The following is a 23,478-nucleotide window of genomic DNA, read 5'->3' as shown; positions in this document are numbered from 1 at the left end:
TTTCATCCTCAAAGATGTTCAGAGAGACAAAGAGACAGGCAAAACTGTCCAAACTCCAGAAAAAAGACATTCAGAACATGCACCTGCTGCACACAATGAGGGTTGACATCAATGAGGATTTCTGGGATGTGAAGAGCCAGCAAGCCTCACTCTTTGCCTAAGGGGCCTCAGAGATAATCTTACCCCCTCGGAGCAGGCAGAGATGTGATCGTGTTTCTTCTTCCAGAAGGTACACAAAGAAAGCTCTGCAATCCGCAGCCTGAAGGAGGAAGATGGCTTGGTAACGTCATCTCAGCAAATCCTTTTATTTCAGCAAGTATGGGACTTGATAGGCCAGGACCTGCAGGAGGAGTACACCGGTATATTTCTAGCAGAGAATATGTGTGAATCCATGAGGAAAAATATTTATCATCCTCATCTACAAGCAGAAGGGGAAGAAGGAAGAAATTAGAAATTGGAGAGCAATTTCTCTGTTGAATGCAGATTACAAAATCCTGTGTAAGATCATCACCAATCTGTGATTCACCCTGACCAAACCTGTGCTGTACCAGGCAAGACAATCTCTGAGAGCCTCACCCTCCTCAAGGATATGGTTGCCTACGTACAGGACAGGGGGGTGGACACGTGCCTCTTCAGCTTGGACCAGGAGAAGATCTTTGATGGGATATTACACATCTACATGTGGGATGTACTGTCCAGAATGGGCTTTGGGGAGGGAATCCATAATTGGATCCAACTGCTTTACTTCGTTAGCGCAGTCTCATTCAATGGGAGGGTATCAGAAAGCTTCTTGATCAGATCTGGACTCAAGCAGAGCTGCCCACTCTCACCTGCCTTGTTTGTTGTTGTACAGAAGCATTTGCTGAGTCCATCAGGAAGAATACGATCCTGAGAGGGGTGACAATTTCCAGGCAGCGAAGGCCTGTAGGTCAAATCCTCCCATACATAAATGGGATTAGTGTTTTCTGCTCCGATCCACTGTCACTGATCAGTCTCATGAGCATCTGCAACCAATTCAAACTGGCCTTGGGCAGCCAGGAAAAATCAAGATGAGAGTGTGGCCATGTTCTTTGGGAACTGGCCGACTGATCCTTTATCCCCTTCACCATCAGAGCAGATTATCTGAAGGTGCTGGGAATATGGTTCAAAGGAGCTAGACTGTGTACCAGAATTTGAGAGGAGCATATCACCAAGGGGAGGCAGAACCTGGGCCTCTCCGCTGCAGGGAAAACTCTGGTCATCAGGTGTGAGGTACTCTTGGAGTTGTTGTACATGGTGCATTCTGGCCCATTCCCAGAACCATTTAACACTGCAGTCACCCGAGCCAGTGGTTAGCACTGCTGCCTCACAGCGCCAGAGACCAGGGTTCAATTCCCGCCTCAGGTGACTCTTGTGTGGAGTTTGCACATTCTCCCAGTGTCTACGTGGGTTTCTTCCGGGTGCTCCAGTTTCCTCCCACAATCCAAAAATGTGCAGGTTAGGTGAATTGGCCATGCTAAATTGCCCGTAGTGTTAGGTGAAGGGGTAAATGTAGGGGAATGGGTCTGGGTGGGTTGCGCTTCGGCGGGTGGGTTTGGACTTGTTGGGCCGAAGGGCCTGTTTCCACACTGTAAGTAATCTAATCCTCCTCTTCATCTGGAAGAAAAAAATGTTCTGTGTCTGCAGGGGCACCATGTGCAAAGCCCTAGATAAGGGGAGGGGAAAGAGTATACCCAACACTGCCCTCAACCTGATCACCTCCTTTGTGTGTGGCTGCATCAAGCTGTGTGTAGGTCCTCAGTATGTAAATACCAAGTGTCATTATTTACTGATCTTCTACCTGTCCCCAGTGTTGCGAAGGATGGACTGGCCTCTTTGCCACAGGACGCTCCAAGCAGTTTGACCATTCAGTATTACCTGTACTTCATGGAGAAATTTATAAAGAAAAACACCTTTGAATACAAGTCCATCAGGAAGTGATCAGCACATAACCTTCTCAAGACCCTGTGGGGAAAGGAGAGGGCGGATCCTGTCAGGCGGTTCCCTGAGCAGAATGTCAAAGTTATTTGGCAGAATGCCTCTTTGCCAGACTTTCCAACAAGCACCAAGATGTCGCTTGGCTGGTTGTGAGAAGGGCATTGACCCATCAGATCCTTCATGTACGCCTGGACTCTGACCACCACTGCCTGTTGTCCTTGAAGCAGCTGCGGGGGTGACAGCAAAGACTGTCGCACATCTCCATCTGGAATGTGTCTTTGTAAAGGAGGTCTACAGAGAGTTGCAGTGGTTTTGGTGAGGTTTATCCTGAGCGGCTCCTTGACACAGGACTCTATTCTACTGTCTGTTCCCTGGCAGAGATACCGAGACAAATATTGACTGCACCTGAAGAACCATCAAACTCAGCAAAAGATGCTCTTTGGTCTGCCCAAAATGTGTTGGACTTCCAATGTAAATAGTTGACCTTGACCAAGTGTTGCAGACTGGCACATTCCAAGGTCCAGGACTATGTGCTGAGGGACACAATGAAGCCTGGGACAGCTGCTGGCAAGGAGCAATGAGCAAAGTCCACAATCTAATATCTCTCTGCCAAAGTACATGAGGATCTGTTCAGTTGTCAGATCCTCCCAGTGCCTCCAAATGCACATAGTTTACAGCATAAGATGAAAATGTCTTTGATTTTTGCAATGATAGAGGAGATCTGAGAAATAAGTTGAAAAATGTGGTGCTGGAAAAACACAGCAGGCCAGGCAGCATCCGAGGAGCAGGAGAATCGACATTTTGGGCATAAGCCCTTCTTCAGGAATCGGAGATTTGAGAAATGGCAACATTTCAATGTTTTCACAAACAGTACAAAACAGATTTTGAACATTTGTGTGTACTTCTAGATTTTTTCATGAATAGGGTATATTTTTGAAATAAAAATAAATGAGTAATAAACAATATAATGGATAAAAGTAAGCACACAATCAGACACTTTGTGTGCTGATCTGATCGGTGTGGACAATGGGGATGGGGGGGAAGGGGGGGTTGACCATCTTTCCTGTAGGTTTTCCTACAACCCTCCTGGTGGAGTCTACTGATTTTAGGATTTCTGAGAGCACCTGATGAAGAAGCAGCACTTCGAAAGCTAGTGTCTCCAAATTAGCCTTTTGGACTACATCCTGATGTTGTGTGATTTTTAGCTGAGAGCTATGTGTTATTGTGCCCTTGCCCTAAGTTTGGTAGTTGCATTGTTTCATACAGTTATGGTGGAAAAGCGCAGCAGGTCAGGCAGCATCCAGGGAACAGGAGAATCGACGTTTCGGGCATAAACCCTTCTTCAGGCTTATGCCTGAAACGTTGATTCTCCTGTTCCCTGGATGCTGCCTGACCTGTTGCGCTTTTCCAGCAACACATTTTCAGCTCTGATCTCCAGCATCTGCAGACCTCACTTTCTCTTCACACAGTTAAGGGCTTTTAACAAATTGCCCCATTGTACTATTTCTTAGGACATTCCGCTGTCTGAAAAAACTCTCGGTCACTGACACGTTCTGTGGCGTCGAATCGCGATCTCTTTGGCAATGATCCTGTGGGTGTGGGTGTGGGTGGGAGAGCAGTTTCCGGGAGAAGCAATACGCACATCGGGGCTGTGCACACTCACAGACCCGCTAATGGTGAGACAGCGTGAAGCTAAATGGAGGTCCATTCACTTATCAGATCATCCTAGTGCCTCAAATGCATATAAATAGAGTCTGGTTCAAATAAGAGGTGACTTTGGTTGGTTTGGATACAAACTCCAATGTTTGTTTGTTTCCCTGATATGCTACTGCCCTGAACCGAACTGACTATGTACGGAACAAACATTTCTTTTGGTTTTTTTTTAAAAAAGGTGAGCGGGGACGGTGAGTTTGTCCTACACCTTCCAGGATACAAATCACCTCAGTCTCCAGGGCGACGCCACGTAAATCAGAAAAAAAAACCCACGGTTCTGAAACTCAAAATAAACCTCCCGAAAACTCACAAAATGACTCGTTAGTTAAATCCTCGCCGTCCATTCCCATGTTCGAAAGTTTTATTTGTGAAGGAAAACATGAGGGTGGGCGCAACGCAGAGGGGGGGACAGGAGGCAAAGCGGGGCAGGGGGGAAGCGAAACAACGGGTAAATTGAGGAGAGGGGGCAGAAAGGGATGGGGGAAGAGGCAAGAAGGGGCAGAAAGAGGCAGCAACCATACCAGCCCACCCTCAGTCAGAGAGAGCCCACCCCCCTGCGAGCGATAGGGAATCGGGCAGCGTGCTGGAAGCTGTGGGCTCCCTGAGGAGCACTGACACTAACCTGCTCCAGCTCACTGGTGTTCAGACTCGGGTAGGTCACAGCATGCAGCCAATAGTTGGTGCACGAAGTTACAAAGAAGAGAAACAAGCCCCCGGCAGCGAAGAGCCTTGCACAGTTCAGTCTCACTCGAAGGTTGTTCATGGTGGAAGAGATACTGCTGCTGTATGTCTGTGTGTGTCTGAGCTTCCCCCCCCCCCCTCAAACACTCTGGACCTCACCGACAACGTGTTCCGCCCAAACCCAATCTGCGTGGGAAATTCCTGAAAATCCTTCGCTTCCGCATTCAGTCCGGAATAAGTTTCATTTGAAAAGCCTCAACACGAGTGTGCTATAAACCACACAACTGTATTTTTGCCTCAAAGGAAATATGTACATTATCTCTAAGATTCCCAAAATAAACCATCCTCCTACAGGTATGAGGATCTAAGACCAGAATGTTAGATAGTTAGAAATTATTCAAGAGAAAATGTGGGTGGAATTATAGGGCTCCTTCAAATCACCTCATTTGTGCACTGTTTTCCACTTCACTCCTCCCCTCAGAGACTGGACACGTGTCATTTCCAATATGAGAAAGTGAGGACTGCAGATGCTGGAGATCAGAGCTGAAAATGTGTTGCTGGAAAAGCGCAGCAGGTCAGGCAGCATTCAAGGAGCAGGACGGTCGACGTTTCGGGCATGAGCATTCCTGAAGAAAGGCTCATGCCCGAAACGTCGATTCTCCTGCTCCTTGGATGCTGCCTGACCTGCTGCGCTTTTCCAGCAACACATTTCCAACATGAGAGTCAGGCGAGTTACCTGGCAACAGCAACCCCTACACTTACTGATCTGGGCCTTCAGCCAACTCCCACCTTCACCACATTCTCTCCCCCTCACTCCCCAACCCCAACATCCCCACTGCATGCCCATAGACACCATCCTCTCAAAATTGAAAGAGAAGTGAAGCTAAATGGGGGTACATTCAGTTATCAGATCATTCTAGTGCCTCAAATGCATGTAAATAGAGCATGGTTCAAATAAGATGTGCCTTTGATTTGTTTGGATTGAGACAAACTCCAATGTTTGTTTCCCTGATAAGCTACTGCACAGAACCAAACTGCGTTTGTGACTATGTACATATACAAAGATTTATTTTTGGAAACAAAAAGGTGGTCAGGGAGGGTGAGCATGCCCTGCTGCACCTTCCAGAACACAAACCATCTCTGTTTCCAGGCAAAGTTAAAAATCACACAACACCATGTTATAATCCAACACGTTTATTTGGCATAATTTGGAGATGCCGGTGTTGGACTGGGGTGTACAAAGTTAAAAATCACACAACATCAGGTTATAGTCCAACAGGTTTAATTGGAAGCACACTAGCTTTCGGAGCGATGCTCCTTCATCAGGTGATAGTGAAGGGCTTGATCGTAACACAGAATTTATAGCAAAAATTTGCAGTGTGATGTAACTGAAATTATACATTGAAAAATTGATTGTCTGTTAAGCCTTTCATCTGGCCAGCGTGTCCAGTGGAGATTCACACGGATGATCCCTGGAATGGTAGACCTAACATACGATGAATAGCTGAGGATCATGAGATTGTATTCATTAGAGTTTAGAAGATTATGGGGAGATCGAATAGAAACGTACAAGATAATGCATGGCTTAGAAAGGATGGATGCTGGGAAGTTGTTTCCGTTTGGCAGGGAGACTAGGACCCGTGGGCACAGCCTTAAAATTAGAGGGATTCAAATTAGAATGGAAATGAGGAGACATTTCTTCAGCCAGAGAGTGGTGGGCCTGTGGAATTCATTGCCACAGAGCGCAGTGGAGGCCAGGATGTTAAATGTCTTCAAGGCAGAGATTGATAAATTCTTGATCTTGCTAGGAAATAAGACTATGGAGAGAGTGTAGTAAGTGGAGGTGAAAGTCCATCTGCTATGATTGAATGGCGGAGTGGACCTGATGGGCCGAATGGCCTTACTTCCACTCCTATGTCATGATCTTAAAAAAATTGAGTTGAGGTAGGCAGACAGGGAGTAAATATTGTGGGAAATTGGGAAATGCTCACATGATGTTCTTAATAAGGAATATATTGTCAATAAAATTAAGTTGAACCAAAAACCATATTATGAGTCCCTTTGCCTGCCTCGCCAACAAGGGTAAGAATTTGTTCATACATAAACTGGTCAAGATGTGGGAAACATGGACAACATTGGCCTCCCTGAGTGGGCATTGGTGAGAAGTGCTTGTATACCTACCAATGTCAATTCCCACCAACCTTGAATTCTCAGACGTCCAGCCTGAGCCTGGATTATGTGAGAGCTGCCCCACATGATGGCCAGGGTTGGAGTGGGTGAAAGAGAATGAAGGTTTCTGACCAGTGATTGGGCCATAAACCAAGTACTTGTAACGTGAGGCAGTCAAACAGTTAGTCTTCAGACCTCGGATAGTCCAGAGAGCAGGTGCCATCAGGAGGGAATTTAGCAAGAACACAGGACCCATTCTTTGACCCGGGGTGAATCCTCATGGGAGACAGAGAGTGAGCAGACTGAACCAGAGTGACTTATCATAACAACATCTAGCATAGGCTAGTACAGGGTCAGGGACATGCAGAAAACAGAAGCAAGGAAGCCGCATACAGGGTTAGTGACCCATGAGAATACAGAGAAGTGCAAGTAGGTTCAGGGACCCACAAGGTAATAGTGAAAAGGATCCAGGTCAGCATCACAGAGAGGTGAAAAGCAGTTAATGTTATGTCAGGTGCCCATGAGAGAGAGTGACAGCAGTAAGTTGAAAGGAAACAACAGGAGAAATGGCACAGTGCTCAAAGTAGAAAGAACCTCAATAACAAGTGGCCCAAATGGGTCAACCATTAGAGTGAGTAAATATTGGTATTGGAACCCACAGCACTGACCTGCTGGTGGCGGGATGGAAAGCTGAAGGGAAATTCAGCAACAGGCTACAGTAATAGCCAGCTGGCTGGAGAAACTGAGAGGTAGAGAATGGGAGAAAGTGAAGTTCAGTAAGAAGCTGGGGGACATGAAATAGGAACTGGAGAAAGTAAGATTCAAAGCAGCAGAGTAGGAGTAGAGGATCCAGGTGAATGTGATACACAGAGAACAGTTTCAGACTCACTGCTAGAAAACATACCAGGAGCCATAGCGTGCAGTCAGTGATCGAGACACAGCCCAAAGAAGCCGTGGACGATCAGATTGAGAAATGCAAAGATTATATTTAGAGTTCTTATCAGAGAAATTAGCCCAATAAAGCAGAGATCATACAAACCAGATCGGATGAAATTGACAAACTGGAAGAGAAATTGACTAGGCTGACACAGGACTGACAATCTGTACAGGTAGATCAAGGGTTCTCATCCCCGAGGTGAGGAAGAAGCCAGGTTTTGTAGGAATCTTGTATCATAAGGTTAATTAGAAATGGGGAAAGATACAATGTATCTGGAAATGGAGTAATCCATTTACACTGATAATAATTGAGAAACAGTTATTGGATAATTGTCCTGATTTTTGATACATCCTGACAGTATCAAAGGGATCAGGGAATTCCAGTTCTCTTTGCGGGTAGGTGAGAATGTGCCTGTCCTGGGAGTGAAGTTCTTGGTGGTGTCTCTCCGTCTGACCTATTCTTTGTGTGGCTTTGCTATTGCTGTGTTATGAGACTGCCCTTGGGACTTTGGGACAGCTGTGTTGATCTGCTATTGTTAGTGTGTTTTAGGAAGTGTATTCCCTTGTCTGTGAGTGCTGTCTGGTGTCACTTGTCAGCCTGTTTGGTCACTGCTGAGGCATTCTGGGTTTTTCTGGTATAGTTTGGCCAAGTTTGCTTTCCTATGTTCTGTGTGGGCTTAGTATGGGTAAGCAGGGCGGCAGATCTTTTCCCACAGTTCTACACCCAACAGGCTACAAAAACAGAGCCCACACTGCAGGTGTCTCAAAATGCCAGGACAAGATTGAAGAATTAAAGCCCTAACTTTAATTAGGAAATATATGCATTTAGGGTAATAGAATCAGATGAGGGCAGTGTTTACGCGACAGACTGGGAGGAAATGAAAAAACAAGCCTGTAGAAACGCTGAGAGTGGTGAGGACTGGGGAATTCCAACTCCCATTTTGATGGCAGTAGATCCTTCGGCACTCCATCTTACCCTGGCCCAATGAACCCAGTGACCACAACCCATCAGAATGGCCAGAACAATAATCCAATTACTTGTACAACCCCACTTGCAGTGGCCCAATTGGCAGAGCTAGCAAAAAAAATCCCCAAATTTGATCCCACAGCTGACTCATGTATCTTTTCCATAGCACACACCAACAAAGGCCTCTCCACAGGCCCCACAATGTTGTGGAGGTAAAATTATTGTCAATGTGCCTGAGCCGCGTGATCCACTCTGCCTTCCCGAATCCTCAAAATGTGGGAGGAGGGGAGCTGCAGGACATGAAAACAGCAATGCTAGCTCTGTAGGCTACAACAGGGGAGAGCTCATGATGGGATTAAATAAGTGAAAGTAGTAAGAGGGAGAGCACCCGACTATTTACCAGGAGCCTGTGGACATGGTTCACACAAGTATGTGATAATCTACCTCGGACTGAGTAGTCACTGCACAGCAGGGCAAATTTGACCTAAATGCTTGTCTTATATGTCACTGAGGCAGTGGGGAAAGCTTCTGCAAAATTTGATCCCATGGACAGCACCTACACAGAAAACTGGGTGATAAGGAGGATGGTGCAGGCTTGGGAGAAAGAGATTCATGAATCAGAGCACTCCAAATCAGGCAAGGCACTGACCACCCATAAAAGTCCCAAACCCCAGTCCTGTGCAGACAAACAAGGAGGGTGACCGAAGCAAAGGAGTTATTATCTGAGTGAGCCCCTCCACCTCACAGTGAAAGACAGGCATCAGCAGCAGGGAGGTTCAAGGCAGCAGCCATCGATGTTGCAAGGCAAGTGTTCTAATTGTGTGCACACAGGCCACTTTGTTCAATATTGTAGGGCAACCCCGTCAGCAAATGCCACCCTAACCCTTGCTACTAGAGGGACTGACAAAGTAAGGGCCGTAAATATATTGGGGGAGGTGGCTCACTCCAGCCCCATGTATCCTCAATTAGACACTCAGTCCAGAGCGTGGTGGTACCAGGCCCCTCCACAGTGAGTGTGCTGTGCCAAGTGGGATAGTGAAGGGTAATCCAAGGGCAAGGCGAGGTCAGAGGTTGTCCCATCATGTTCCTGTAGGACTGAGGGGGATCCAGAACTTCTCTTAATGCATCCCACCATTTAGATAATACATGGTGCACCTGTAGGAAGATTGTCCTGGGCAGTTTCACAGGATGGGACAGCAGACCCTATGGAATCTAAACCGGGAACCTAGTCTGTCATCACCCAGCAGTCTGAGTCGTTCTCCAGACAGAAACTATGCACATTTTAAGCTTGGTTCTTTATGAGGGAAACATTTGACTTGGTCAATTGTTGTTACTGGCAAATAACAATTGGCAAATGCCCGACCTCATTGAGGCCCCAACAGAGATTGTGACAGGCACATATACACAGGGAGTGTGTCCATGGGGGAATTGTGGATGAGACCCACCGAAATGACTGAGAAACCAGAAGCGCAAGGAATCCTGGTGGAGCACAAGCGTGCATTCACTCAGTCACAAGATTGACTGCAGATGATTAGTGGCAGTGATAAACAACCAGAGCCAAATCCACAAAGACAATCGACTTTCCCAAATAAGGCGAAGAGCAAGGTGGGCCAAGATCATTAGCAGGAGTCCTACGTCCCGTAGCATCTATCAATAACTCACCAACATGGTCTATTAAGAAACTGGATGGCAGCCCATCATCGATTGCAGGAAACCAAATAAAATTATCTGAATCACGGCACTAATGGCAGTGACTAGCCCTGAAACCATGTCAAGACAGGCCATGAGCAAAATGTATTCACTGTATTGGGCAGTAGTTTTTTTTAGATTAAATTACTTACAGTGTGGAAACAGGCCCTTCAGCCCAACAAGTCCACACCAACCCTCCGAAGAGCAACCCACACTACATTTACCCCTTCACCGAACACTGTGAGCAATTTAGCATGGCCAATTCACCTAACCTGCACATTATTAGACTTGGGAGGAAACCAGAGCACCTGGAGGAAACCCACGCAGACATGCAGAGAATGTGCAAACTCCACACAGACAGTTGCCTGAGGTGGGAATTGAACCCGGGTCCCTGGTGCTGTGAGGCAGCAGTGCTAACCACTGTGCCACTGTGCCACCATGCTACCCATAAAGTAGCAATGGACTTTGGTCCATGCCCCTCCACTGACACTGCCAATATAAATTCACCCTCACATTTCAGGGTCAGCAATACACATGGACTTGCTTGACCCAGTGTCTTCACAATTCTCCATCAATACTTCTGCAGAAGCTGGCTAAAGAACTGGAGAGATTTTCTGAACCGGACTGCTTGGTATGGTATGTGGACAACCTCCTCCTGCAGAAAGAGACAAGGACTGAATATTTGACACAGTTGAAGGAGCTGTTATCTCTCCTTACCATGCTAGGACTGGAAGTTAACACCAAGAAGAGTCTCAAACTTGGGAGAACTCAGGGTAACATAATAAAGAAGAGAACAACATCGTGGCCAGAGCCAGTTTGCCTCACCCCAGATGGTGAGCTCAGGTGATTCTGTCCGAGTTTAGTGGGATACTAACAGAACTACATTGATGGTTTCTCCATTACAGCCACCCCACTCTCCAACTTATAGCCAAAGCATCATAGAGTCACTCAGCAAGGAAACACACACTTTGGTTCACCTCATCCACAATGACCAGACATCTCAATCTGACCTTGTCCCATTAGCCAGCATTTGGCCCATATCCCTCCAAACCTTTCCTATTCATTTACCCATCCAGATGCCTTTTAACTTTTCTAATTGTACCTGTCTCCATCACTTCCTCTAGCAGCTCGTTTCCATATGTGCATCACCTTCTATGTGAAAATGTTACCTCTCAAGTCCTTTTTAAATTTTATCCTTCTCACCTTAAACCTATGCCCTAAAGTTTTGGACTCCCCAACCTAGGAAAAAGACTTTGGCCAATCATCCTATCAATGCCCCTCATGATTTTATAAACTTCTATAACTTCTTATGGCTGCAACTCCCAAGGTGAAGGGACGTTCTGGTTCAGGAACCTCAGGCTGGAGGCCTGCACTAGGACAGCTGTATCCATGTACTGCTCTGTCCATTTCCACAGGACATCCTTTTTAAGGGGTTTTAAGGTTAGCCAAAATAGGTACTGTACAGTGAAGAAGGTTATCTTAGAGTACAACAGGACCTTGAACACCCCCCCCCCCCCCCCCCTTAACCCCAGTCTCCGATGCTCCAGGAAAAAACCCCAGCCTTTTTAGCCTTTCTCTGTAGCTCAAACTCTCCAGTCCAGGCAACATGCTTGTAAATTCTTTCTGCATCCTTTCAGGTTTCACAACATCCTTCCTATAGAAAGGCAACCTGAATTGTAGGCTGTATTCTAAAAATGGCCTAACCAATGTCCTGTATAGGCACAACATGACATCTCAACTCCTATACTCAATGCACTGATGAGTAAAGGCGAGGGTGCCAAGTGCCTTCTTCATCACCCTGTTTAATGCAACTCCACTGTCAAGGAACGATGAACCTGCATCCCTATGTCTCTTTGTTTGGCAGCACGCCCCAGGACCCGACCATTAAGTATATAAGTCCTGCCCTGGTTTGTCTTTTCCAAAATGCAGCACCTTGCCTTTATCTAAATTAAACTCCATTGGCCACTTCTCGGCCCATTGGCCCTTCTGATCAAGTAGGAGAAAGTGAGGACTGCAGACGCTGGATATCAGAGTTGAAGAGTGTGGTGCTGGGAAAGCACAGCCAGTCAGGCAGCATGCGAGAAGCAAGAGAGTCGACGTTTTGGGCATAAGTTCTTCATTGGGAATGGCCATTCCTGATGCAGGGCCTATGCCCAAAACATTGATTCTCCTACACCTCAGATGTTGTCTGACTGGCTGTGCTTTTCCAGCAACACACTCTTCGACCCAGCTGATCAAAGTCCTGTTGTACTCTAAGATAACCTTCTTCACAGTACAGTACCTATTTTGGCTAACCTTAAAACCCCTTAAAAAGGATGTCCTGTGGAAGTGGACAGAGCAGTACATGGATACTGCTGTCCTAGTGCAGGCCTCCAGCCTGAGGTTCCTGAACCAGAACGTCCCTTCACCTTGGGAGTTGCAGCCATAAGTACCTCTCCAAGATTAGCACAATCAACTCAGACCAGTAGCTTATGCCTCCCAGATTCTTTCACCATTAGAGCAGGACATCTCTGTGTGTGAGAAGCACTTGTTAGTCCTACAGTGCTTTCGCCACATTATTAGCCTGAACCCCGAACCATTATGATGAACACTCCCTCATTCAGCTGTTACGGGATTGCAGGATTAAAGACTGTATAGTCAGCCAAATGGCACAGCTCGCTTGGTGTTAATGTTTATGGGCTGTGAAAGTATGGTCAAATGATTCAAAGTACTTACTTTCCTTGCTGACAATTTGAGCTATAGAAGGGAACCTCATGAGGGTCAGTTGGATGGCAACAAAAGTCCTTATGGACAATTTATGCTAAAACCAAAATGGGTGAAGACCCAAGGGAGCCTGGGAAGTGGCAGAGAGATCTCCTGGCTGAATATTTGTTGATGGAACCACAATGGTTACTCTTAATAGAATTAACACTAAAGCTCTCCAACAAACTGAGCACTCAGGCCGCTAAGTTAGCAGCTGTACCAGTATGGTGAGCCAGCATGAAAAATCTTGCCCACCAGCAAACACATTCTTGGACAACACGACTGTCTGCAAATATTTAACTGACTTCATGCCATGGTGAACTTCAGCTGAAGTCACAAAGACAGTGGAAAGAGTTCACATTGCAGCACGAAAACATATCATGCATGACTGCATTAACAACGAAGTGGACTGTTATCACTTCTCTGAAAACAGCATTCAAAGCAGAGAAAAACGTTTTTCTTTCCAGAGCTGACTCCCAAAACTTTTTCAATGTCTTTTACTGTACAATGCAAGCCATTGTAAGGTTTAACCAATTTGAAAGAACATATTTTACATATATACTGCTTCACTGCATTTTAATGTTTTCTTAAGATAGAGCAGGTTTGTAGGTGAATCAAGTAATATAAGGGCTTGTGATTTTTGAGAAGATTTGTAGCTCAGGCTGAGGTTCAGGTTGTAAGTTTGCTCATTGAGCTGGCAGGTTTGTTTTCAGATGTTTCGTCACCGTGCTCGGTAGCATCATCAGTGAGTCTCCAGTGAAGGGCTGGTGTTCTGTCCCATTTGCTATTTATCTGTCTTGATCTGTTGTAGTGGGTGATATGACTTGCAGTTCTTTTTCTGAGAGGTTGGTAAATTGTGTCCAAATCGACATTTTTCTTGATGGAGTTTCGGTTTGAATGCCAGGCCTCTAGGTATTCCCATGCGCGCCAAGGATGGATGTGTTATCCCAGTCGAAGTGGTGTCCTTCATTGTCTCTGTGTAAAGATATTAGTGAGAGAGGGTTATTCCTTTTGGTGGCTAGTTGGTATTCATGTATCTTGGTGGCTAGTTTTCTACCTGTCTGTCCGATATAGTGTTTGTTACAATCTTTGCATGGCATTTTGTGAATGACATTCATTTTGCTGGTTGTTGGTATAGGATGCTTTAGGTTCAATAGCTGCTGTTTCAGTGTGGTGGTAGGTTTGTGGGCTACCATGATGCCAAGGAGTCAGAGTAGTCTGGTATTTATCTCCAACATATCTTTGATGTATCGTAGTGTGTTTAGAGTTTTTGGGCATGTTGTGTTGACTTGTTTAGGTTTATTGTTTAAGAATCGACGGATTGTATTTATCGGGTATCCATTCTTCAACGGAATCACCAATATCAGGCTCCTTAGCAGAAGTAGTAATGCAGAGACTCAAACAACCAAACCTCCCCATGATCCAACCCAAACTTTGGGTCCATTACATGGATGATACCTTTGTCATCACAAAATGGAACAAATTAGAGAAAACCTACAACATCATCAACAACATCCTTACTGGCATAAAATTCACAAAAGAGGAGGAGAATAACAACACTCCCCTTCCCAGGTGTCACAGTGGAACGAACAGTTAATGGAGAGCTGCAGACCAGCGTCTATAGGAAAGCAACACTCACAGACCAGATACTCAACTATAGGAGCAATCATCCCAATACCTCAATACAGAGCTGCATCAGGACATTGTTTAAACAGGCTATATCACACTGCAGCACCCAGGAACTACGAGCAGCAGAAGAAAAATACCTATACAGCATATTCAAGAATAACGGGTACCCGATAAACACAATCCGCTGATTCCTTAACACCAAGCCCAAACAAGTAGCTGCAACACACCCAGAAACTCTAGCCACATTACCATGCATCAAAGACATCTTGGAGATGACTTACAACCTAACATAGGGGCTTACTCTGTTATCTCGAAGATCTGCTTTGCACTAACTTGTCGACAGGTCCCCTCCGATTCGACTCATTTCACTGATATCTGTTGTATGCATCTTTTTCTGCTTCACAATACTATCTTTACTGTCATCTAAATAGTTCTGGCTTTATATACCATAATATTTTCCCCTTGCTGAACTATACATTCATGAACTGCTATTGAACCATATTTTGTTTCAAAAGCATATCCCAATTCCATTACAGTTTAGCCTCCAATTAAATATTTTTATTCTAGATTTTTACCTTATTCTTTTCCATTGATAATCTAAAATTTATAAGATTCTGAACACTGTCCCTTCAATGGCACTTGATCCACTTGACATAAAGCGAACAATAACTTTAGCCCTTTTATTGATACTATTCAGGATTATGCGTATATGCCCGATGGGTGATCCCTCTCACTTAAGGTTCCGAATAACAGACCTTACTGATGCTTGAATCATTCTGAAGAATAGATTCTACTTCTTGTTGAAAGAAAGGAACCAGCAAAGAAGATTGCCTTGCTCCAGATAGCCTTTTTGGTGAATGTTAGCCAGATTGTAATAACTCAGATTTCGTAAGGTTCCCAGCATCTCAACAATTTATCCACCATTGAAGTGTGCAGGGAGATGGGTCCCTGAGTTTGCTTACAAAAGCTACATTTTCAAATTACCTAGCAGTTTATTAAAGAACCAAACATTTAAATTATGGTGGGTAACAAGTCAGTCACAACCCCATTTGTTCCAGGAAAAGAACATTAATTATTCTTTCTAACAGAGAATCCAAACTAACTTAATATACAAAAGAGTTATTTGAGACAGCAGAATTTATTTTAAGTCTCTGAGTAGACAGCTACAGAATTTAGTAAGAAATCTTTCGGTCAAGGGGAGATCTAACGGTTGTACACCACTGTAACAGTTCTTTAACCATAAAAGATGATGGAGTGAATCCAGTGAATTCCACAATCCCTGATGTGATTCCAATATGTATTCTAGTAGAATAGCTGAACCAGCAAGAAACCTAATATCATGTGTGCTAGTCAACATGATCTGAACGAACAGATGACAAAGAGATGAATCTAGTGGTGACTTCTTTGTTAGAGAATCGTCACTTAACATTAGGACTCAGTTAGGAGAAACTGAGGATTGCAGATGCTGAAGATCAGAGTCGAAGAGTATGGTGTTGGAAAGGTATGGTTCTGCTGGTCAGGCAGCATCTGAAGTGCAGGAGAATCGACATTTCGAGCATAAGCTTGTCGTCATGAATGAGGCTTGTGACCCAAGGGGGCTGAGATGGCATGGAAAAGCGGGAAGGAAGACGGATAGGTAGGACAATTCAAGAGGGTGGTTCCAAGTTGGAAGGTTGGATCTGGGATAAGGTGAGGTGAGAGGAATTGCGGAAACTAGTGAAATCACATGTGGTTGGAGGGTTCCAAGGTGCAAGATGAGGCATTCTTCCTCCAGGTATCAGGTGGCAAGGATTTGGCAGTGGAGGAGGCCCAGCATTGGCATGTCCTTGGTGGAGTGGGAAGGGGAGTTAAAGTGTTTGGCCACAGGGTGGTGGGGATGTTCATTGCGTGTGTCCCAGAGGTGTTCTCTGAAATGTTCCGCAAGTTGGTGTCCTGTCTTCCTAATGTAGAGGAGACCTGTACTTCCAAACGCGTCATCTACTGTGTCTATTGCTCCTGATGTGGTTCCCTCTACATTGGGGAAACAGGACAACAACTTGCGGAACATTTCAGGCATCATCTCCAGGATAGACACACAAAACAACCCCACCCCAAGTGCGGCTGAACATGTTAACTCTCCTCCCACACCACCAAGGATATGCAAGTCCTAGGCCTCCCCACAGCCAAACCCTAACCATTTGATGCCTAGAGGAAGAACGCGTCATCTTCTGCCTTAGGACCCTCCAACCATGTGGGATCAATGTGGATTTCACCAGTTTCCTCATTTCCCCTCCCCCCACATTATCCCAGATACAATATTCCAACTCAGCACCACCTTCTTGAACTGTCCTACCTGTCCAGAGTCCCTTCCTACCTATCTGCTCCACTCTCCTCTCCTACCTATCACCTTCACCCCCACCTTCATCTATCTATTGCATTCCCAGTTACCTTCCCTCCAGCCCCCCACCTCCCATTTATCTCTCAACCCCCTTGGACCACAAGCCTCATTCCTGATGAAGGCCCTATGCTCAAAATGTCGATTTTGTTGCTCCTCAGATGCTGCCTGACCGGCTGTGCTTTTCCAGCAACACACTCTTTGATTAGGACTCAGCTGTCTAGATTAAGTGATTTAGAAGAATGTTTTTGGAAAGTAGAATTGCTCATCTGTTTTGGGCCTATATAAACATAGAAACACAGATGATAGGAGTGGGAGTAGGCCTTGGGTTTCTCCACCATTCAGTACAATCATGGCTGATCATCAAGTTCAATGCCCTAATCCTGCCCTTCCTATGATGGTTGATCCATTCAGTCAGAAGAGCCACCCCTACTTCCTTCTTGCAAGCACATTATGTTTTGATCTCAATCTCTTTCTGCAGCATGGATTCCATAGATTCACCACTCTTAGGTAAAAAAAAATCTCCTCATCTTAGTCCAAAATATATACCCCTTATCCTTAAATTATGGCCCCTCAGCTTCTGGACTCCACCACTATTGGGAACTTCCTTCCTCCATCTAACTTATTTAATCTTGTTCAAAGTTTATAGGTTTTATGAGATTCCCCCCCATCCCGCCCCATTCTTTGAAATTCCAGTGAATATAATCCTAACCAACTCAATACTTCAGTCCTGCCATCCCAGGAATCAACCTGTTAATCCTTCACTGTAGTCCTTCCATAGCAAGATCATCATCCTTCAAATAAAGAAACCAAAACTACACGTAATATTACAGGTGGGTTTCACAAATGTCTTGTATATTTTCAGTAAAGTATTTTTGTTCCTGTACTCGAAGCCTCTCAAATTGAAGGTCAATACTGTACATCACTTGCCTTCTTTGCAGCCTGCTGCACTTATTTACTTTCAGAGATTGGTGCACAAAGACTCCTAGATCTCATTGAACATCTCCCTCTCTCAATTTACAGCCATTCAACTCATAAACAACCTTCCTATTCTCTCACATATATCCACATTATGCTGTACCTACTTTGCAGTTGCCCACTCAGCCTGTCCAAATCACACTGCAATATTTCTGCAACTGGCTCACAGCTCACCCTTCCATCCAGCTTTGTGTCATCTGTGGATTGTAGATATTACACTTAGTTCCCTCATCTAAATCATTAACATATGTTGGGAATAGCTGGAGTCCTAGTGCCAATTCCTGAGGTGCTCTACTAGTCACTGCCAGCCATTCATAAAAAGATCCATTTATTTCTATTCTTTGTTTCCTGAGTGCAAACCAATATTCTAAGCACCTCAGTTCATTACCTCCCGTCCCCTGTGCTTTAATTTTACACATTATTCTTAGGTGGTACTGTCGCAAAACTTTTAAAGTCTATATAAATCGCCATCCACCGGCTCTCTCTGATCAACTTTATTTGTAACATCCTTGAAAGATTCCAGTAGTTTGTCAAGTATAATTTCCCTTTATAAATAAATACAGGCTGTATCTGATTTTACCACTAGTTTCTAAGTCTTCTGCTATAACATCCTTGATCGTAGCATCTTCCCCACTACTAGTGTCAGACTCACTGGTCTATAATTTCTTGTTCACCTTCTAGTTCCCTTTTCAAATACTGGAGTTACATTAGCGAGCATTCAATCCGTAGGAACTGTCCGAGAATCCAAAGAATCTTGGAAGATGATCACCAAAGCACCTACTATCTCTAAGGCCACTTACTTAAGGAATCTGACATGTAGATTATCAGGCCATGGAGATTTATCAGCCTTCAATTCTATCAATTTCTCCAAAAGCATTTCTCTACTACTCAGTTTCGCTTCAGCTCTTACCTCTCGTAAATCTCCATGTTCCCCATCACTTCTAGAACATTATTGTGTCTTCCTATGTTAAGACAGAAGGGAAGTATGCATTTAGTTCATCAGCCAATTCTTTGCTTCCCATTATGAACCTCCCCATTTCTGACTGTAAGAGATCTACATTAACTTTCAACAATCTGTTTCTCTTCACATGCCTAGAGAAACTTTTACAGCCAGTTATGTTTCCTATTATTTTTCTTCTTAATCAATTCCTTGGCTTTCTTTTACTAACTTATAAGTATTCCCAATTCTTAGGTCTATTCTTTATTCTTACTAATTTGTTTTTTTTTTGCATTAAATACTACCTCTAACCTTCCTCATAAGTCATGGGTTCTGCCATTATTCTGTTTGCAAACTTGCCCTGGAGAGGAATAAATAGTAAATAATATTGTTTCCCACCGGGGATCTACTGAGTATTGAAAATTTTCAAAAGCAAATTTCTGTTTCAAAGCAAGCTACGTTATATTAAGGAATTAAAGAACAATATGAATAAAATGTATCACAGTAGATAGGAAATGGGCTTATTTCCAGTCATTTCCTTGCCAAGATGAACACAACAGTTAACCTTTTAATCCCTAAATCATAGGAGAATCACACGATTTATTAGAATACCAAAAACCTCTTAAAATGCTAGATCCTTTCATCAAATTTTTTTATTCATTCATGGGATGATGGAGTTGCTGGCTAGACCAGTATTTATTACCTATCCCAAATTGCCCAGAGAGGAGTTAAGAGTCTAGAGTCACATGTCGGCCAGACCAGGTAAGGATGACAGTTTCCTTCCCTAAAGGATGTTGGTGAAGTAGATAGGTCATTGCCAACAAGCGACCTCGCTTCATGGTCATCATTAGACACTTATAGAGTCAAAGAGTCATAGAGATGTACAGCACGGAAACAGACCCTTCGGTCCAACTCGTCCATGCTGACCAGATATCCTAGCCCAATCTAGTCCCACCTGCTTGATTGTGCTGATGCTTTTGGGCAACATGGAACCAAGGAACATGATCACAAGTAGGAAGCCAATGAGGAAATGGAGCCTTTACCTGGCACATTCATGCATACGTACCAACAATTTCAACTCATCATAACTTATGGAAATTTTAGATGTTCAGTACTAACACGCAGTCTAGGAGACCAAAGTTGAGTACATTCAAGGGTAAGTAATAAAAGGAAATTTTAAGTTGTCTGAATGTACAACTTACCACAGTTAAGACTCTGTGTTTTTGAATACTCTTCTGCCATTTGAAAATTGTTTATGGTCAGGTGGTTGATTTGTTCTGGTTGAATTCTCCATCCCAGTGAAATAATCTTGATTTGATCCAACTGAATTCCTTTCTCCACTGATGTATTGCTGGTTAGTTCCAGTTGAATTGGAGGGCTGCAAGAAATTATAGAAGGTCATTAATAAATGCAGGAGAGCAAAAACTTGTTATGACAATGGGTTGGAAAAACAGGATGGCATTTTTAACTGTTAAGTTAGAGTCGTAGAGTCATAGAGATGTACAGCATGGAAACAGACGCTTCGGTCCAACCCATCCATGCTGACCGGATATCCCAACCCAATCTAGTCCCACCTGCCAGTACCCAGCCCATATCCCTCCAAATCCTTCCTATTTATATACCCATCCAAATGCCTTTTAAATGTTGCAATTGTACCAACCTCCACCACATCCTCTGGCAGCTCATTCCATACACGCACCACCCTCTGCGTGAAAAAGTTGCCCCTTAGGTCTCTTTTATATCTTTCCCCTCTCACCCTAAACCTATACCTTCTAGTTTTGGACTCCCCGACCCTAGGGAAAAGACTTTGCCTATTTATCCTAACCATGCCCCTCATAATTTTGTAAACTTCTATAAGGTCACCTCTCAGCCTCCGATGCTCCAGGGAAAATAGCCCCAGCCTGTTCAGCCTCTCCCTATAGCTCAGATCCTCCAGCCCTGGCAACATCCTTGTAAATCTTTTCTGAACCCTTTCAAGTTTCACAACATCTTTTCAATAGGAAGGACACCAGAATTGCAAGCAATATTCCAATAGTGGCCTAAATAATGTCCTGTACAGCCACAACATGACCTCCCAACTGCTGTACTCAATACTCTGACCAATAAAGGAAAGCACACCAAACGCCTTCTTCATATCCTATCTACCTGCGACTCCACTTTGAAGGAACTATGAACCTGCACTCCAAGGTCTCTTTGTTCAGCAACACTCCCTAGGACCATACCATTAAATGTATATGTCCTGCTAAGATTTACTTTCCCAAAATGCAGCACCTCGCATTTATCTGAATTAAACTCCATCTACCACTTCTCAGCCCATTGGCCAATCTGTTCAAGATCCTGTTGTAATCTGAGGTAACCTTCTTCACTGTTCACTACACTTCAAATTTTGATGTCATCTGCAAACTTACTAACTATACCTCTTATGCTCCCATCCAAGTCATTTATATAAATGATGAAAAGTAGAGGACCCAGCACTGATGCTTGTGGCACTCCACTAGTCACAGGCCTCCAGTCTGAAAAACAACTATCCACCACCACCCTGTCTTCTACCTTTGAGCCAATTCTGTATCCAAATGGCTAGGTTTCCCTCTATTCCATGAGACCTAACCTTGCTGGCCAGTCTACCATTGCGAACCTTGTCGAACGCCTTACTGAAGTCCATATAGATCACATCTACCACTCTGCCCTCATCAATCTTCTATGTTACTTCTTTGAAAAATTCAATCAAGTTTGTGAGACATGATTTACCACGCACAAAGCCATGTTGACTATCCCTAATCAGTCCTTGCCTTTCCAAATACATGTACATCCTTGTCCCTTAGTATTCCCTCCAACAGCTTGCCCACCACAGCGTCGGGCTCACTGGTCTATAGTTCCCTAGCTTGTCCTTACCGCCCTTCTTAAACAGTGGCACCACATTAGTCAACCTCCAGTCTTCTGGCACCTCACCTGTGACTACTGATGATACAAATATCTTACTAAGAGGCCCAGCAATCACTTCCCTATGCATTTTATCCAGCATTTCCTCTTCTGTAATATGGACATTTTTTAAGATATCACCATCTATGTCCCTACATTCTATACCTTCCATGTTCTTTTCCACAGTAAATACTGATACAAAATGCTCGTGTGGTATCTGCCCCATTTCCTGCAGCTCCACACAAAGGCAGTCTTGCTGATCTTTGAGGGGCCCTATTCTCTCCCTATTTCCCATTTTGACCTTAATGTATTTGTAAAAACCCTTTGGATTCTCGTGAATTCCATTTACCAAAGCTATGTCATGTCCCCTTTTTTCCCTCCAGATTTCTCTCTTAAATATACTCCTACTGCCTTTATACTCTTCTAAGGATTTACCTGATCTATCCTGTCTGTACCTGACATATGCTTCCTTCTTTTTCTTAACCAAACCCTCAATTTCTTTAGTCATCCAGCATTCCCTATACCTACTAGCCTTCCCTTTCTCTTTAACAGGAACATACTTTCTCGTTATCTCATTTCTGAAGGCTTCCCATTTTCCAGCCGTCTCTTTTACCTCCGTACATCTGCCCCCAATCAGCTTTTGAAAGTTCTTGCCTAATACCGTCAAAATTGACTTTTCTCCTATTTAGAACTTCAAGTTTTAGATCTGGTCTATCCTTTTTCATCACTATTTTAAATCTAAAAGAATTATGGCTGTTGGCCCCAAAGTGCTCCTCCACTGACACCTCAGTTGCCTACCCTGCCTTATTTCCCAAGAGTAGGCAAAGTTTTGCACCTTCTCTAGTAGGTACATCCACATACTGAATTAGAACATTTTCTTGTATGCACTTAACAAATTCCTCTCCATCTAAACCCTTAACACTATGGCAGTCTCAGTCTATGTTTGAGAAGTTAAAATTCCCTACCATAACCACCTTATTATTCTTCCAGATAACTGAGATCTCCTTACAAATTTATTTCTCAATTTCCCTCTGACTCTGAATGCAATCCCAATAAGGTGATCATCCCTTTCGTATTTCTCAGTTCCACCCAAACAGCTTCCCTGGATGTATTTCCAAAAATATCCTCCCTAATTACAGCTGTAATGCTATCCCTTATCAAAAACGCCATGCAACCTCCTCTCTTGCCTCCCTTTCTATCCTTCCTGTAGCATTTGTATCCTGGAACATAAAGCTGCCAGTTCTGTCCATCCCTGAGCCACATTTCTGTAATTGCTATGATATCCCAGTCCCATATTCCTAACCATTCCCTGACTTCAACTGCCTTCCATGTTAGGCCTCTTGCATTGAAATAAATGCAGTTTAATTTATTAATCCTACCTTGTTCTCTGCCTTGTCCCTGCCTGCCCTGACAGTTTGACTGGCCTTTGTTCTCAGTCTCAGATTGAAATCTTTCCTCACTATCTCCCTGGGTCCCACCACATCCTCCCCCCCACCTTACTAGTTTAAATCCTCCTGAGTAGCTCTAGCAAATCTCCTTGCCAGTATATTAGTCCCTTTCCAATTTAGGTGCAATCTGCCCTTCCTGTACAGGTCACTTCTACCCCAAAACAGCTTCCAATGATCCAAAAATGTGAATCCTTCTCCTGTACACCAGCTCCTCAGCCATGCATTCATCTGCTCTATCTTCCTATTCCTGCCTTCACTGGCTCATAGCATCGGGAGTAATCCAGATATTACTACTCTCGAGGACCTCCTTTTTAAATTCCTGCCTAACTCTCTGTAATCT

General features: G+C 44.2%; 1 protein-coding gene across 1 annotated transcript in view; it reads right to left on the bottom strand.

The window, feature by feature from the left end:
• LOC122550660 (transmembrane protein 182-like) overlaps positions 1 to 4,505 on the bottom strand; it is a 64,108-nt gene extending 59,603 nt beyond the window's left edge. Inside the window, exon 1 of the mRNA XM_043691742.1 lies at positions 4,292 to 4,505. Within this exon, the coding sequence (XP_043547677.1) occupies positions 4,292 to 4,432 (141 nt within the window). The 5' untranslated portion in view covers positions 4,433 to 4,505. The remainder of the gene's footprint in view (positions 1 to 4,291) is intronic.
• Between the last annotated feature and the right edge of the window lie 18,973 nt (positions 4,506 to 23,478).

Source organism: Chiloscyllium plagiosum, chromosome 6 (genome assembly GCF_004010195.1).
Source record: "Chiloscyllium plagiosum isolate BGI_BamShark_2017 chromosome 6, ASM401019v2, whole genome shotgun sequence".
NCBI classification, from domain to species: domain Eukaryota; kingdom Metazoa; phylum Chordata; class Chondrichthyes; order Orectolobiformes; family Hemiscylliidae; genus Chiloscyllium; species Chiloscyllium plagiosum.
The sequence above is the reverse complement of the archived record's forward strand: the minus strand, read 5'-3'. Positions and strand labels throughout refer to the sequence as shown.